We start from the raw sequence: 16,657 nt of genomic DNA on the forward strand, positions 1-16,657 counted from the left end.
TCAGCGGTCAGCACTGGAGCGCGGCTCGGGAGTGAGCGGGTCATGCTGGATCGTGAGGTGCAGCGTCAGGGCCAGTGATCCTGCCCGTCAGTCCCAGCCGTGCGAACGGTGCGTTCCTGCTCAAACAGCTCGTCCGGCTTGTACCACGTGTGCACACGCTCCAGGGCCACTCCAGCAGCCGCAACCTCTCCCAGCAGTAATGCGGGTACACTGGCGTTTGGGCAGGAGGCAGAAGTCACCCGCGAGCTAAAGACATCACGCACAAGAGGACACCCACGTACCTCATCAGCTGGCACTTCGGGGTCCCGGGAGTGCTCGGGGCACAGCACCTGGAGCCGTTTACAGTATGTCTTTCTCTGAGGGTTGTAGACATCACAGAAGAGTCGTGTAGCTCCCTCAATGTGTGTGGGGTACGTGGACCCAAAGGACGTCTGGCTCTCGTACTTGGCAGCAGCGCTCCATGTGGCGCAAGGCAACACGTGGGTTGATAGGGTGCCCGCAGGAGATGCAGAAGATCTGCAGGTCCGTGTCATCACTGTCACCCTCATTGCTTTTCCAAACAAGGGCCTGTTCTGGGATTGTGGGTGGACATGAAATGGGGACACTTGTCGGCCCATTTCACAGAAGCCTCCAGAGCTCTGCTACTATCAGCGGGTCCACCCCCCAGGCTTCCTTGGCCTCCCACCTTCCCCTCCAGCCTTGCCACACTTTCAGTGTGGGCTGCAGGGGCTGCTTCCGTACCCCTGTGGGGGCAGTGGGGTGAGTGGGGTCACCGTGGATCCACAGCTGTTCTGAGGGATGGATGCCTGGTGTGGGAACGCTTCCCTGATGCCACATCTTCCAACCTCCCCCAGCCCATGAGGCAGCTTGTGGATTCGACTGGCCTTGCCATCTGCCCCGGGCAGGAGGCCAGGCTTGCCTTTGCTCCAGCCCCAAGTGGCCAGGACAGAGGCAGCCTTGGCCGCCCCACTTTGTCGCGGACAGGCCTCTGACCTGTTCACATCCACTCTCTCCGGGGAAGCTGAGGGGAGCCGTATAGAATCCTTGTTCCATTGCATCATTACTGGAGTCTTGGGGCAGCTGCTAAAACCACTCGGTTTTAGTATTCCATGTGGGGAGTGGAGCAGTGTCCCATGGTGGGCTGGCCTGGGACCTTGTGCTGTGCTTCGTTCTGTCACCCAGTCACTGTAGATATTTTCTACCTTCCTGCATAACTCAGGTTCCAGGGTACGTGATCTGTTCTCGGTTCCCTTAATAAACAAAGTCAGTCCTCCAAAAAAAAAAAAAAAAGAAAGAAAGAAATATGATCATCTCCTTTTTTTTCCCCCAACAATACCAGCCTTTGAGTTCTTTATTAAGCACCAGATTTTCACATGCGTCACTATAGGAGGGAGGCTTCAGATTCAACCAGACTCTGGCCCGTAGTCAGGAGAGATGTGGTGTGCTGAGGTATTCCTGTGTCTAGAAACAGGCACATGGCTTCAAGAGCAGCAGAAGTTGACTATGGGCATCATCGTCTTCCTTGAGAGAGTAAAGGTAAGTGTCGTTCAACCCAGGGAACTGAGGCTCCATCCCCAGGGGGAGGGCTTGGAGAAGTGGCCATAATGTCTTCAGGGATGCTGCCCTGAAGCATCCAAAGATGACATCCCATAGGCTTTAGAGAGCAGATCAAGAAGCTGCTTCTTTTCATCTTCTGGGAGGAAACTAAACTTTGCCGCATTGATGTTCAGTCTCTTAAACTCCTCCTCGGCAAAGTCCATGCCCTCTTTGGGCATCTGGTAATCCGTTCCAGGGTGGACTTGAAGATGAGTGGGTCATCCGTGTTGAGGGAGTAGGTAGCCTGGTCATGTTTGAGCCGAGCACAGCATGCTCCGTGTCCGAGTTCCAGGGGCCTGTGAGGTAACGGGACCAGGGGCAGATCTCGAAGTGCATGTTTTCCTGCTGCAGCCTGTCATAAAGGGCCTCGTCCTGCAGCGTGTGGTAGCCATGGCCCAGCCTCTCCGTCTTGAGCGTGTCCACAGCCTCTTTGACCACCTCCGCTGAGCCCACTCCCCTGCATGCACAGTGCGGTGGATGCCTCTCCTCACAGCCTCCTGGTAGCCCTTCACGTGTCCCAGGAAGACACTGCTCCCTTTAATGGTCTCGTCTCCTGCCAGGTCGATGGCCACCACAGTCTGCTGGTACTTCGGACACAGCTCCACCACCTCCAGGGGCCAACTGGGCTGGTGGCGCAGGTGGCACAGGATGGACCTCACTTTCACCTTGAAGTCCCGTTCTCCCTCCTGCAGGCTCTGGCTCACCAGGGCCACCACCTCCCCCTAGGATTTGCAAAATCTCTACATTAAAATTGATGTGGCAGTTTTAATACAATGTATACGAAATAGTCTAAAATTTACAATACCGGAAAACATGATTATTTTTTTTTCTCCTAAAGTTGAAAAGCTTGGAATGTATGTCCAACAGTGAGGTAAAACATTTTGTCTCTCAATTTAAAGAACTGTGCAAGGATAACATTCAAACACATTCAATTAGGGCACTTTTCAGTTTTGACAGGAATAATGAATTACTGTAGCCAACAAGGCACAGTTAGAAAATGCCAACATTTCAAGTCAATAAGAACAAGGCAGATAATATCAAGCAAATCTTTTAAAAAACTTTTCTTTTGAAACAATTTCTTTGAGTTCAAAGGGCAGTTTGCTTCACGTGACTGTAATTTCTTGTGCCAGGGAGGAGTCTGCCCTAGAGAGCATCGGAAGGCAGCCACTCACTCATTCCTGCACATTGCAAAAGGGCAAAGAAATAAGGTCCGTGGAAGGCGCTACTCCCACGTGGAGGATGGAAGGCACTACTTTAAGTTTTTTCTTGTTTGGGGTTTTTAAAATCACGCCACCAGTGTTTGTTGCTCACACTCTCGTGCACGGCCACAGTGGCCCCTCGGCCTCCTGAGGTGCACAGCCAAGCCGTCTCCCCTCAAGGACGTGTGTCCCGTGTGCCTGGGCCAGTGTGGCTGTGTCCAGGACGCAACAGGGAGGCAGCACTCCACAGGGTCCTGGGGCCATCCAGGTTGTGCCAGGGTCTCACAATGGGCTGAGTTGGACATAAAAGCAAACCTGTAAAAAGAGCAACAGCGTCAGGAGTCCCTAGAGAGAAGACCCTCAGCCACAGGACCTATCCTCCTACCGGGGCCCCCCATCTGCAGCCAGCACCCCCTCTCATGTAGCGGACCCCCCACCGCCTGTCCCGCCTCCCAGGGTGAGTGGGGAGGCTGGCATGGGTTTTGAAGCAGGAGCTCTGCCAGGAGTCTTGCGACAGGCTAGGCTCACAGAAGATCATTGACCGGACCCTGTGGTCCATCCTGACATGGGCTGGAATCCCAGCAGTCTACACATTGGGACACTCAGAGGCTCTGAGCATCAGTCTCAGGGCACCATAAGATTAGATCCACGCTTGTGTTTGTCCTGAATCTTAATGATGTTTCCACCTGTCTTCAAACTGACACCTGCAATCCCTCCTCCCTGCCCCGCCCTCCCACTGGCTGTGAGAGGATGCATCCTGAGGTCTTCACTATATTGACACTTCACTAGCCAGATAGGATGTCCCCTGTCCTCATCCCATGTGCCACTCCATGAGGACGGCCTCCCATTCATGTGCTTGGCAGGTTCACTGGCATTTGAGTGGATGCACTGACCCCTGCCCCTTCCACCCCCAGGTAAAGTGCAGGGACTGTGGGGTCTTTGGACACAAGGCATCAAGCACCAGATGCCCCATAAAACACTGGGGCACGACCCTTGTTCCCATGGACTTGGGGTCCAGGAGGCTGAAGGAGAATGTGGAGCCGGGGAGTCAGCGGGACCAGCGGCACCAGGCTGGGCTGTTGGACCAGGCTGAGAGGGAGAAGGCAGAGAGACGAAGGTGAGGAATGGGGCTTGTGACCCGATCGCCAGGGCTGACATGACAGACCCCGAGTCCGTGTGCATGCACAGTGTGCAGGGCGGCTGCGGGCAGAGCCAGGCTGGGCGAGGCAGGCAGAGGAGCTCCCAGACTAACAGGGTCCACATTTGGGTGATGGAGCTGTCCCTGCTGATTTGGTGTGGGGTTTGTGGCTGGACAAGTGTCCCTGCACCAGTGAATGTATGGAGCTTGGCACATGCCAAGGCAGACCCTTTCTGACTCTGCATGAAACAAACTGCCTGGATGACCTGGTGGGTCACTGTAGTCAGGGTGGGGCAGAGGTGGGCAGAGAGTGGCTGAGGAGGGAAAGGACCAGGTTGGCCCAAGCCCCGAGCAGGTGTCTGGCTGGAAGCCAGGGAAGGGAGTTCCTTCTCCTTTCCCTGCTTTGATTTCTCATGCAGGCAAGAAGCCGAGCAGAGGAAGGCCCTGCTCCACAGGTTCCCCAGGAGACCCCGGGAGGGGCAGAAGCGCACCTGGAAGGAAGACACGGAATCTTGTGACTATGTGAGGGTGAGTGTGTGTTGCTTCCCCGGCTGTGCCCTTGGGCACTCCCTGGGCTCCATGTGCCTCCTGGGGGAGGTGGGGCTCCACTTCCTCTCTGACCAGTGGCAGTTGAGCAGCGTGGTCTTTGCACCCTTTTTTTCCTTGGTGCCCATGATATTGCCTTATGCCTTGTATGTGTGTGAACCGTGGCTGGTTGGCATGTGATGGTCATTGGCGGGCACTCCTGGAGCACATACCACCTCAGAGAACAGGCCTCTGTCCTTCATGACACATTACCCCCCTGCCCATCCCCTCTCAGGAGCTGCCACCATGACTCTCCAGCATCAGGACTCTTATTGCCTCATGAGCATAGTGGATGGAAGAGCTGGTCCAATGGAAGAAGCATCGCTGTGAGGCAGGACTTTGCGTGTCCCCCCACAATGTCTCAAGGGCATCAAAAGCATCCAGTCATACCTTTGTTCCGGACCAGCCCTGCAACTGCATTCCCTACTCCCAGGGTGAGTCAGATCAACAGATCCCATCTTTTTCTATCCCTGTTCCGGGGGAGGGGGTTGTTACTAAGGTCTTGGCCGTTAGTTGGTTTCTTTCTTTCTTTCCTGAGTGTTCATTTTGCCTTAGTGCTGGGGCCAAACTCATGGAGTCCCATGTGTTCTCTATTCCCACAGTGTCCACACATGCCGATGCCTGTCTACACCACCAGGAGGCCTTCTATCCCTGAGCCTGCCCTGCTGATGGAACCACGTACTGACAATCCAGTCATGAGTGTCTGGTCCCATTCCACATCTCATCTCAGAAGCCCTCAAGTTAGCCTCAGCCCACCTGGTGGACCTCCTGGTGCCCAGGAAGTGCCGATCACTGACACCCCTCAGCCGGCTTGCCAACCCTGTGTCAGGGCTGACAGCCTGGTTGTGCAGCAGAGAGACAAGAGGCCCTGCAGAGTGTCCCTCGAGGGTCCCCAGGCTGGCTCCCAGGGCCATGGGCTGGGACACACCCAGACACCACCCAAGTATCCTGAGGAGAACACCCGTCCCGCTGTCAGCAACGCATTGGCAGACAATTCCAAATGCCCCCCCACCCCAGGCTGCAGGCAAGAAATGTGCCCACATGCCCCTAGACAGGACCCTGAACCCCCGAAAGAAAGCGTGGTGGAGCCCCAGCCAGCACACCTGCAGGAGCATCCAGGAGGGCCTGTGGGGAATTCAGGGAATCTGTGTGCTCCAGGAAGCAGACATGCCCGTGGATGCACAGCCAGGCCCCCGCAGCCCAGGAAGACACCTGCCCTCCAGCCAAGCAAGGGCCCCCAGCCCACACCTGCCACACCTCACTTTGAGATGCTTCAGCCATGCACCGAGCCCCCATGGCCGCACTCTGCGCGGGCCCCCACTCAGCCCCTGGAATGGTCTTCACCAGATTGGACAGAAGCTGCTGGAGCTCCCGGTTCCTTGCAGCTCCCTCATTCCTTCCTCCCGAGAAGCCAGGCCCTGCTCAGGGCCCTCCTGCCCCCCACCTGTTGAACGGAGCCTGTGTCTGTGGCCCCTGGAGTGTCCTCCACGGTGACCTACAGGTGTCCTCATCCTCAGTAGACACTGAGAGCGAATGAGCCAGCTCCTGGCCTCGGACATTGTCCTCCACCCCACTGCACCCTCACGGGGTGACTGCGGACCTCAGGACGTGGCCCCTCCTGGACTCATGTGGGGAATCAGCACTTGCTCAGCTGCTTTGCATGGAAATTCCTGGGTCCACAGCGTGCTGCCCCTCATGCCCCTGGGGCCCTGCACAGACACCCACCCCCCAAAACACACCTTACACTTTTCTTTAGGGAAATCTGTGTGCTGTGGCAAAGGGTAGTCTTCCCTCTGGAATGTCAATTTTCTCTTCTGTAAATAGGTTTTCCAATAAATGGAGGGAAATTTGAATCAGCACTTGTTACTCCATTGGAAATAGAATCTCAGATGTTAATGTGTCTGTGGTGTACACATGTGTGCCTTTGGGGTTTTGGCATCGAGAACCCACTGTGGGCCCTGCAAATGGACATACTTTTTTCTCCTGAGATGAGTTTTTCTAGACTGTGGTGGTAGCTTTGTGGGAATTGTGGTGGGCAATATTTCATCTATGCATTTCAGTTATTCTCAGCGTTAATTTAGATTTGTGTGTAGTGTTTTATTTCCCTTAATAAAATATTAGCACCGATGAAATGCGTCCATGTGTTTCTTAAGATTTTGTGTTCTTTTTTTTTTTTTTAAATCTCAGCAATTCTGAAACTCTCTATAGTTAATTTAATTCCTCCATCCTTGATTAACTGAAACGGGACAACAGCTTGATAGTTTTGGGGGATCTGTAGACTTTGAGGGTCTCCTGCACACCCAGTCTCCTTCGTGAAGTACTGCATAGGGAACATTGACCGTGTGCACCCTGTGAGGGAGCCCTGTGTACTGTATGGGCCCTGGGTCGCACATTGGTCTGTAATGGGATGAGTGGGTGGTTTCCCTCTATACATATTCTGGATCCCACTTTAATGTTGGATCATGATGCCTCCTTTATGAGACCTGGGCAAGGAGATTTTTTAACCTCCTGAGGATTTCCTAAGGAGGCAATGGTTGACAAGTCGTCTAAATACCACAAGACCAAGGCCACGGAGTCTCTCTCTCTCTCTCTCTCTCTCTTATTCTCTCTCAGTCTCTCTTTCTCAGGGATATCTCTGATATGGGCCCATGGACACAAAACAATACAACACCATGCCAAATGAGAACAAACCAAACCAAGCACTTCCATATTTGTATTCAGAGAATTTCTTTTTCTTTCTTTTTTTGTTTTTTTGGTTTTTTTGGAAAAACAACTGACTGCTCTTTTCTCACTCCAGAGCATCTGCTTAAGGGTGTTCCCTTTCTCTGTGCAGATGCCTGTAGGTGGAGGGTAGAGGAGCTCCTTTATGAGCACACTAGGGTTTAAAAAGTCAGAATGCAGTAGAAAAGCCACAGTGTGTGATCCTTCTCCCACCCCCAACCCCTAAGTAACTCCCATTCATGCAATCATTATGTGACCTGGATCAGAGTCTGGCCCCTTGAGCCTCAGGCCCCTGTCTCATCCCATGGATGCCGCCCTATTGCTATCTCATGGCTTCTGAGGAAAATGCAGCTTCCTGGGCCCTCAAGAGATGCATACATGAATAGAAATATTCCTTACTCTCTGGAGCCTATGAAAATCCCAGAGGTCCAAAGGTATGAAGGTCTATCCTCACAGGGGCATGTTGGGATTGGAACTAGCAAAGTAGTCTAAGGATTCTTGGACTTGCAAGAATATAGGGCACAGGGGTGAGGAGGCAGGCAGGCTTGAGCAAAGGGCCTTATTCTGGGCTCTCCAGCACAATTAGGACTTCATGCGCTGTGGAGGGGATTCCATCCATGTGCACAGGGAGACCAGGGAGAAAGGCTAGCGGAAGAAGTCCTGAGCAGGCCTGTTCTCCCCCTCTAGTCACCTCACTTGTCTTTTGCTTCCCTGCCATCAAAAAACCAAACCAAACCAAACCTAAAACAACCAAACACAACCAAACCAAACCCAAACCTATCTTCCCAAAGGAAAATCCACTCTCATCCAGATATGGAAGATGACAGAGTTATCTGAACAAGCTGGTATAGGTTATGGATATTAGTAATAGATGTATTTAGCACAGTTGGATGCACATTGGGTGAATCCTCCCTTCCTTCAGCCTTGGGGAAAAATGGGGCCACTTGAAGGTGAAAGGATTAGAAGCAGTGAGCAGCCAGCTTTGAGTGTGGAAATGATGCTGAGGACCTCGGTCAGTGTGAGCATGTCTGACCGTGTCCTCATGCATCCCTCATCCCATTGCTTATCTTCTCTTTATATTGAAAGACCAATTGTCCAAACCACCATGGGTGGAGTGTTGGCAGCAATGTGTTTGGTCATATACAACCAGCACCGATTTGAAAACCCAGGGCACCTACACAAAGAAATGACAAACTACCGTGTACGTCGATGACCTGCAGCCTTGCATGGCGACAGACTTCTTTTCAGGAAACTATGGGCACAAAATATATATTGAGAAGTCAACCCATAAACCCGGACGCTTGATAATATTTGGAAATGCAAAGAGGCAATGAAATGCTTATATTTCAGGAGTTAAATGCATCCTGCCTGATTAGATCATGTTGATTGAATCACAGCCCCTTCACAATCCACCCCCACCTTTGACTGAAGAGCAGGTGCCTGGCAAGGACCCATCTCCCGCAGGGAATTGCTCCATATCCCAGCAACTCTAACTTGTCCAGACACTTTACTGTCATCCATCTGTGTGACAATCTCCTGACAAAGAAGAGGTGGGCACAGGATTTCAGATCACTTCCACTCCAATTTTGGTCCTTGCGTGACACCTCAGAAAGATATTCTCCACTGAATGAATGTGGGTTTTGAGGTTAACTAATGGGTGCTATGTAACAATTATATTCCTTTGGGGCACGATTGACTAATGCATTGTTGAAAGGTAATTAATGTGTGATTATGCTGATTCTTATGATTTGGGCAGCGTTCTCGTGTTCTTTCAAACTTTGGTCACATATACATGCATTTAATGTTTCCATTATTTCCTTTCAGAATGAATTATAACATTCACGAATCACAGTTATTAGAAAATAATGAGACAGTTTGAATTTTGTGGAGAAAATATCAGGGTTTCTTTAAATATTATTTATTCATCATACAGATTGAGTAGAGAGCTAAGGGGATAGATCTGTGCCAGTTGGAGAGTGAGATGGAGCCTCTCACTGAGCAGGGATCCAGACTGTGCACAGAAAACCCCAGAACCAAACCACATTGTTGGAAAAGTCTTGAAAATGTCACTGAGTTGGGAGGTTGCCCTCAAGCAGACATTATCTAGAACACTCCAAGGGCAAAAGCAGCCACATTGGAAGGAATTGGCAGCATCGGATTCCCTCCTGATGGCGGGGCTCTTCCTTATCCACCACCGTCTCCCGTCTGTGCACCCAGAGTGTCTTCACTCCATGCTCTTCCTCCGTGAGGGATTTCTTAAAATTCCATTCTCTCCCCGAGTTCCCTCCCTTGCTTATGGAGTCTTCAGGTTCCATGTGTCCTTCAATTCTTTGCTTCTGTGTGATCGCTGGCATCTGAGCCCCCACATGCTAGAGCCACCACGTGGAACTGATTTACTGAGATGTCTCCAAATGGAAAAAGCCCTAATGCAACAAAATGTATTGATTCCACATATATTCCAAATCGTGTATCACACAAAGTATCACTAAAAATTTTAAAGACAGCTATGGTTTTCTTTTTAATATTCCCCTGGCTATTCAGGGTCTTTTCTATTTCCACACAAATCTTAAGATGATTTGTTCCAAATCTCTAAAGAAAGTCCTCAGTGTTTTGATAGCGACTGCATTAAATGTGTGAATCGCCCTGGGTACCCTTGACATTTTCATAATATTACTTCTTCCAATCCTTGAGCTTGGAATACTTTCCATCTCTTTGTGTCTCCCTCCATTTCCTTAAAAGTGTTCTGTAGTTTTTAGGGTATAGATCCTTTACCTCTTTGGGGAGGTTGATTCCTAGGTATCTTATGTTGAATAGTAGTGGTGAGAGTGGCCATCCCTGCCTTGTTCCTGATCTTAGGTGAAATGCTCCCAGTGTTTCCCCATTGAGAATGATGTTTGCTGTGGGCTTTCCGTAGATGGCTTTTAAGATGCTGAGGAATGTCCCCTCTATCCTACACTCTGAAGACAGGATTAGCTCTGTCCACTGCCAGAAGAGTGAATGCAATGGCTTCTTCAAAAGAAACTAAAACACTGTACTGAAACCTTCTCATCTTGCCCTCTGGTAACAGGAGGCTAATGTATTTTATGTCCCCTAATCACCGCAGGGGTGGGGTTCTTTTCCCATTAAAATGAGCACTTTTAATAATATCACCGTGTTATGGATTGTTCTCATCTCCATGCCTTTACTGTCCTTGATTTCTATGAAGTGGAGAGGCAGAGCTAAGATGTGGTCCATCTGTGGTGTCTTCTATTGGAGCAGCTGGTAATGGGATGATGCACACCTCACGGGAGGAGGCAAGCTCCCTAGAAGCTGTTTCCTGTCTCCTGCCTGAGCTCAAACCTGCCACGAGACACATGCCCTAATATATCCCCTGTGAAAAGTCCTGACTTTGTTTTCTCCTGCTGGACAACACAAAAGCTCATGAAGGGGAGTCAGGTAATCCTTCTGCTTACATTCACCCACCATGGCCAGGAACCTACCCTCCTTGTCAAGCTCACAGATCATTGATTGGATGTGGCCTCCCAGATTAAACCTCCATATACTGCCATGGAATCTACCCTTGGGGCTGTCCCCAAAATCCAATTGCAGCCCAGATTTCTATTGTGAAAACAATTCCAGCCTGACATTTTGCCACAGGTTGATGGAGCCAGGTCTCAACACATAGTAACCTGGAAACAGTTATGAGGTCCCCCTAGAACTCCATTCAGGATTGGCAATTCCAGTTTCTCAGGAAATAACTCACGAATCTGTGGATCCCTGAGTGGCTCAGTGGTTTGGCACCTGCCTTTGGCCCAGGGCGTGATCTTGGAAACCCGGGATCGAGTCCCACGTCAGGATCAGGAGCCTGCTTCTTCCTCCTCCTGTGTCTCTGCCCCTCTCTCTCTCTCTGTCTATCATAAATAAATAAATGAATAAATCGATCTTTAAAAGAAAAAGAACTCGTGAATCTGGTCTGTGGGAGGCTCTGCAGATTCTTGGTCTGTCCTCATGACTAATAGACCTTGATATAGAGAGACACCCCTCGAGTGACTAATGGATACCTGGACAGGATGAGCATTGACGTCCAGACACCTAACCAGAGAATCAATCTGCTGACACTCCAGCCTCCACAGTCCCCACAGTGTGTTATCCAACCATCTCCCATCATCCTTCCTAGGGGTCTCTACTAGCCTTGGACAGAGATGGTGTGCTTGTCGTTCAATCTACTCCCTCCCCCTTAATTTCTCATACAAGCATCTTCCTGGTCAGAGATCTCATAATTGAAGAAACCCTGAAGAATAATGTCCCTATGTCCCATTGCATTTCCTCTTAAATGGCTGCTGGCGCTTTCCCTATATTGAGCCAGTGAGTAGGAGTGAGAAATTCCCATGGGGGGAGGATATGAATTTGAGCTGCAGGTGACCTAGAGGTGGCTGTGGAATTCCACTCAGGGGAAGCAAGCAAAGAGGCCTCTGTGAGGAGCCAGCCTGGAAATAAAATAACTGTTTCAAGGTTCTGAAATACTGGGGAGAAAAAGCCTGCACACCAAATTATATGTGGGAATCTTTTATTAAGAATAAAAAAACACACAACTTTGTAATAACATTTTAGAGCAAAAACAAACAAAGCAGATGCAATATTTTACATAACAATTTCAGAGAAATAATATCAACAAGTACAGAAAATGTTCTAGGAGAAAACATGGTGTAATTTGCAAAACTCTGAATGGGATCTTTTTCTAAATCAGAAATTCAGACATTTATAAAACAATTTCAGATTAACTTGTTAATTTCAGTTTACAACCAGGTTACAAATTGCCAGGATGATTTCCCTACATTTGTTAGAAAATGGATTTCACTAAGACAAACTGACATTCCAGACTGGGAAGCATGCTTTGACATTCCTATAGATTTACCTAAAGAAAAACTGCAGCATCTGTGTAGTGGGGGGAGTGTATGTGTAGGCGCACAAAAGCAGGACACCCAGCACGTGGTGGACTTGACCGTTTCCATCCAGTTCAGCGGAGGAATTGCTGGTTCACCACATCAGTCCAGGTGGGGACATATCCTCATTCCCACAGACACCTCCTCAGGGTCCTCTGCTGTGGAGGACAAGTCCCCGAGTCCATGAGCTGTCTCATTCCCTATGACAGTCTTCAGAGGACGGGGATACCTGCAGATCCTCTTACGGAACTCTTGGCAAGACATGCACACAGGTTCCCTCACTCTTTATGACACAATAAACTGTATTGGCCATAAGAAACACAATTCCCAGACATGAAAGTAACCCTGACACCTTAGATCTCTAATTTGTCTTAGGTACATGAAAATCTCCAAAAAAGCCTGATTTCTTCTGCACAGATCCTATTGTCCCTTACTATCCAGTAAGGGTGGCATGTCCAAGTTTGAATACAGAGTGAAAATAACATTATGATGTGATGTTACAACTGCACATCTATGGTCACACTCAGAGGCGTTTGGTTGTCATGCAATAATTTCCATTCTACAATGAACTTGTCAAACTCTTTTGTAAGAAATGCAATGATAACATAGAACACCTATAACCTGACCTCAAAACGCTTTGGTAGACTCATGAACTTGGCACTGTTTTCCAGAGGTATCAACCCAGGTCCAAATTTGAATTTGAACTGGTCTGAAATCCAGAGTCCACTTATTCTGGGTCAAGAGATGCCACAGAGTAGACGGTAGCAAAATAGTCGTAAAAAGTTATGTTCAGTGGGAGGCTGGGCATTTCCCTTTGGAATAAGAGTCCTTTTTAGTTTGCTTCTCTTCAGTCTTAATGTGGGAGAGAGTGAAGGGAACATAATAAAATCACTGTAGTTCAATCATGTCTGGATGCAGTTATCGCCCCAAAAATAAGCACTTAATTTCCATCTTATAATTTCCAAGCAATGACCAAGACACATCGCTAGCAAGACCCAATACATACTTATGTTCAGAGAAATACTCTTTCAATATAAATAGAAGAAAAGCATTGGGAAGTGGGGAGCATGATGAAAGGGTCAAACATACTGACTTCAACCCCAGGTCTTCAGCATCATATCCACTCTCAACCCTGATTGCTCACTGCCTCTCACCTGCAAGTGGCCCCCACTCTCCACAAGGCTGAAGGAGAGGCAGGTTCCTGGATTGACCCCATATGAAATCCACACTATCCCAATAAAAGATCATGACAATGAACCAGGTTTAAATATCAGTGTCCTCAAGTTTCAGTTGAAGGCCATATCCCATGAACACACCAGATAGATGGTTCTTCCATACATATAGAACACACACTTCACACAACACAAAATATTTCCAGTATGGGTCTGTGTTCGGGTTTAGAGTGAGTGAGTGATGCTGTGTGTGTGGGTGTGTGTGCCCATGTGCACCAAAGTTAGGAGACACATCCCTGGACTGCTTCCCCAGACCTCTGTCCCTTCTTGCTCATCCTCTTGGTAGGTCTGGCTCTCCCTGGCACACGCGGGACTTTGGCCACGTCCCCGGCCACCTGAGGTGGGAGCATCCCAGCTGCAGTGGTGAGCAGGTCGACGGTCTGCTGAGGATGATTCTTCTGCATCTCAGGTCTGTATTTGGAGTGGTGAAGGATGACTGCGTTCGCAGGAAGAGCAATTTCTCTTCTCCTGACATTGAGTTCAGGCTTAGGGCGGTTGCATTCTTGGAGGCATCTCCACTGGTCTAATGTCATTTGTTGCCTTGAGGTCTCTTCCCCACACTCCTCCAACTCAGGAAGGTTCACGGAGGGATCCGTTGCCGGCTCTCCTGAGGCCTCACCCACCACTGTGGGGTCTGCCTCGGGAGATGCGAGTCCTCCCTCCTTGACTGACTCCCTCCCAAGGTCTCTCTCCAGATCAGTCTTCTGCATATAAAAGAGGACATAGGCAGGTTGGTGCAGCGCGCAAGTCACATCACAGGCGCTGACCTTAGCATCATCCATTTTATACCACTGGCCATTTCCTGCCTTTACGAAACAGAAGTAATGTCCGCTGTGGCAACTCCTCCCAGCGTGCACCAGCACGGCATAGAGCACATAAACCAAGGGTCCTGCCCTCTGCTCAGACAGGTAGTGTTGCATGTCAAGGCGCTCAGGATATTGCACCTCCTTAGTCATTTTGTTGCCTGTCAAGTCTGAGAATCGTCTCAAGACCAGGATGAGGACCTTCGGGGAAGTGTGCAAAGTCAACACCTTGGACGCAGGCACCTTCTCCAGACACTTACTACAATGGTAGGCATTTTCACCTTCCAGCAGTTCGGGCTTCACCAACTGCTCCAAAGCTTGGCTGACGCTGTGAGCATCCCCGATGTCCAGGCTGATGTCCAGGTAAGGTTCCAGAGTGCTCGAAATGCCTTGGCAGTGGAGACACTGGATTTGAGACCTCCAGTACCCCTCAAAGAGTTGCTGGATGAGGGTGCTGTCCTGAGGACGCTCAGGGTCTGAGAGCTTGTCCTCAGGCAAGCATGCTTGCTGCATTGCATCCAGAATGAACATGAGATACTCATGGGCATCTTCCTGCTTGTGTCTGTGGAAGGCGGCGAGCAGGAGTGGCAGGGGCCGGAGCACACGTCCAGGATGGCAGAGAACCCGCGTCAGGTGAGCCTGCAGGGTACACAGCATGCAGGATGTCTGCCTCCTACAGGTGGTCCCGTGCTGCTGGGACAGCATGTAGCTGGCGAGGGGCTCTGTGTAGGTCAGACACTGTAGGGTCGCATTCACATAGCAAGTGTTGCCCATGTTCTGAAGCCCGGCTCCCACCTGGGAAAGGCTCTTCCAACTCAGAGGCGTCTTGGTGGGAGGCAGCCCTGCTGATGCGGGAGCCAACGGGTCCGTCGGGGAGGAGAATGTCTTTGATGCAGGGGATGTCGTCTCGGGCACAGAGGGTCCTCCGTGGACTTCAGCACCGCCTCTCCTTGACCAGCATGACTGGGGTTTGGGAGAGGCGCTGAACTGAGGCTCCTCTGAGGGGTGGAGGTGGGCAGCCTCCATGTCTGCAGAAACAGTGTCCACAAGATACATTCAACCAGGAGCTTCGTGTCGCAAAGGGATGCTCCTCTCACTGTGCCAGTTTCCAAATGTCAGATAGTGAACCTCACCTCCACCTTTTATGGCTTTTGGGCCCTGGGATAAGGCACAAAGTCCTCTCATCCACTCTAATTGCTAGATTGGATTACAGGATTTGGGTGTGGTCTCTCCCTGACAGAGACCATTCAGGTCAGCCCAGCTCCTAATCTTGCCTCCCACAACAGACAGCACCTTCAGATCTTTCTCAAGCTCCCTAACTGCCCCTACCCATTTCTGAACAGACTTTCTTCAGTGTTTCTATGTTCAGTGGAAATCTTAATGGGTGTCCTTTTTCATTTTGAGTAACCTCAAGCGAGCCAAGGAGAGTTAGACATTAGTGATCTAGGACAGGGAAGATCATTCTCCCAAAAGAGCTCAGGTATCACATAGGAACACCTTATTCTCACCAGCCAGAATGTTTGTAGCTGTAACCAATTATCTGGGAATATGGTGTCCATGCTTTGCTTCTACACCTTCATCTCTGTCTACTATGAATCCAATATACAAAGATGATGAAGGTCTTAATGAATATCATTGTCTGTCTAGGTGTGTCTCGGGTCTACAACAAGTGAAATCCTCTGGATGGTTTTATGCTTTTGGGAAACATTCCTTTAAAGCTCCTTTCTGACAGGTCTATATCTTAAATCCAGTGTTATTATGCCGAATTTTAAGTTTTCCTCAGGTAATTCTACACCAATATTCTTTATATACTTTTGACTTAATTGGAGTATGTCGTAGGCTTGCACCTTTTTTTACACATTATGGTTTTGGCAGTTGTAGATGCAGGGAGGTAGGCACGGGGTTAGCTCATGGTTTGGAAGTGTCACTATGGCTTATTCTGTTTACAGAATTGGTAGTCTCTGCTGAAAGATTTTTGATTCGACAAGACAATTAATTCCTACTGTGACCATGACCATTTCCAGTTTATGAATTTGAATAAGCCTTAGGAAAGGTGAAAACCTAAGTCCATTTGTCTTCTTTACTAAACAGAGGCCAAGAGAAATTTTACAAGGCCTTGGTCAGTGACTGGGCTGCACAAGCCCTGGGGCCCTGCTGAATTCTTGATGTTCACTTGTCATCCCTGGACACTGAGAGAATAAAAGTGTCATCTCCTATGCCACCATGTTTTAGGATATTTATTCTGAAACCATGGAGTCTAAAAAAACTTTTGTGTAGGATGCTCTTTATGATATCTCCGTGTTTAACTGAAAGTTTTAATTGACAAAATGAATATTACATCATGAATATTGTCAAACTATGACCCCATTTTTATTGCCATTAGCTCTAAATTGAGCAACCATACAGAGACATGGGGCCTAGGAATGATGTCTTTTGCTGAGTCTCCTCGTGTTGTCCAGAG

The 16,657-nt window shown here is 49.4% G+C and overlaps 1 protein-coding gene and 2 pseudogenes across 1 annotated transcript; all 3 read right to left on the reverse strand.

Annotated features, from left to right (window-relative positions):
- Nucleotides 1–1,058, reverse strand: LOC140605394 (CXXC-type zinc finger protein 1 pseudogene; annotated as a pseudogene).
- A 547-nt stretch (nucleotides 1,059–1,605) lies between these two features.
- Nucleotides 1,606–5,814, reverse strand: LOC140605395 (adenosine deaminase pseudogene; annotated as a pseudogene).
- Nucleotides 5,815–13,614: 7,800 nt separating this feature from the next.
- LOC140605396 (ubiquitin carboxyl-terminal hydrolase 17-like protein 6) lies at nucleotides 13,615–15,222 on the reverse strand. The gene has a single exon (XM_072777663.1). It carries the CDS (start codon nucleotides 15,220–15,222, stop codon nucleotides 13,615–13,617), a length of 1,608 nt encoding a protein of 535 aa, XP_072633764.1.
- Between the last annotated feature and the right edge of the window lie 1,435 nt (nucleotides 15,223–16,657).

This window comes from Canis lupus, chromosome 15, assembly GCF_048164855.1.
Source record: "Canis lupus baileyi chromosome 15, mCanLup2.hap1, whole genome shotgun sequence".
In the NCBI taxonomy this organism is placed as follows: Eukaryota; Metazoa; Chordata; class Mammalia; order Carnivora; family Canidae; genus Canis; species Canis lupus.

Bases quoted from the DNA above. Each gene is read 5' to 3' on its own strand.
- LOC140605396 (XM_072777663.1), bottom strand. From the start codon at position 15,222: ATGGAGGCTGCCCACCTCCACCCCTCAGAGGAGCCTCAGTTCAGCGCC.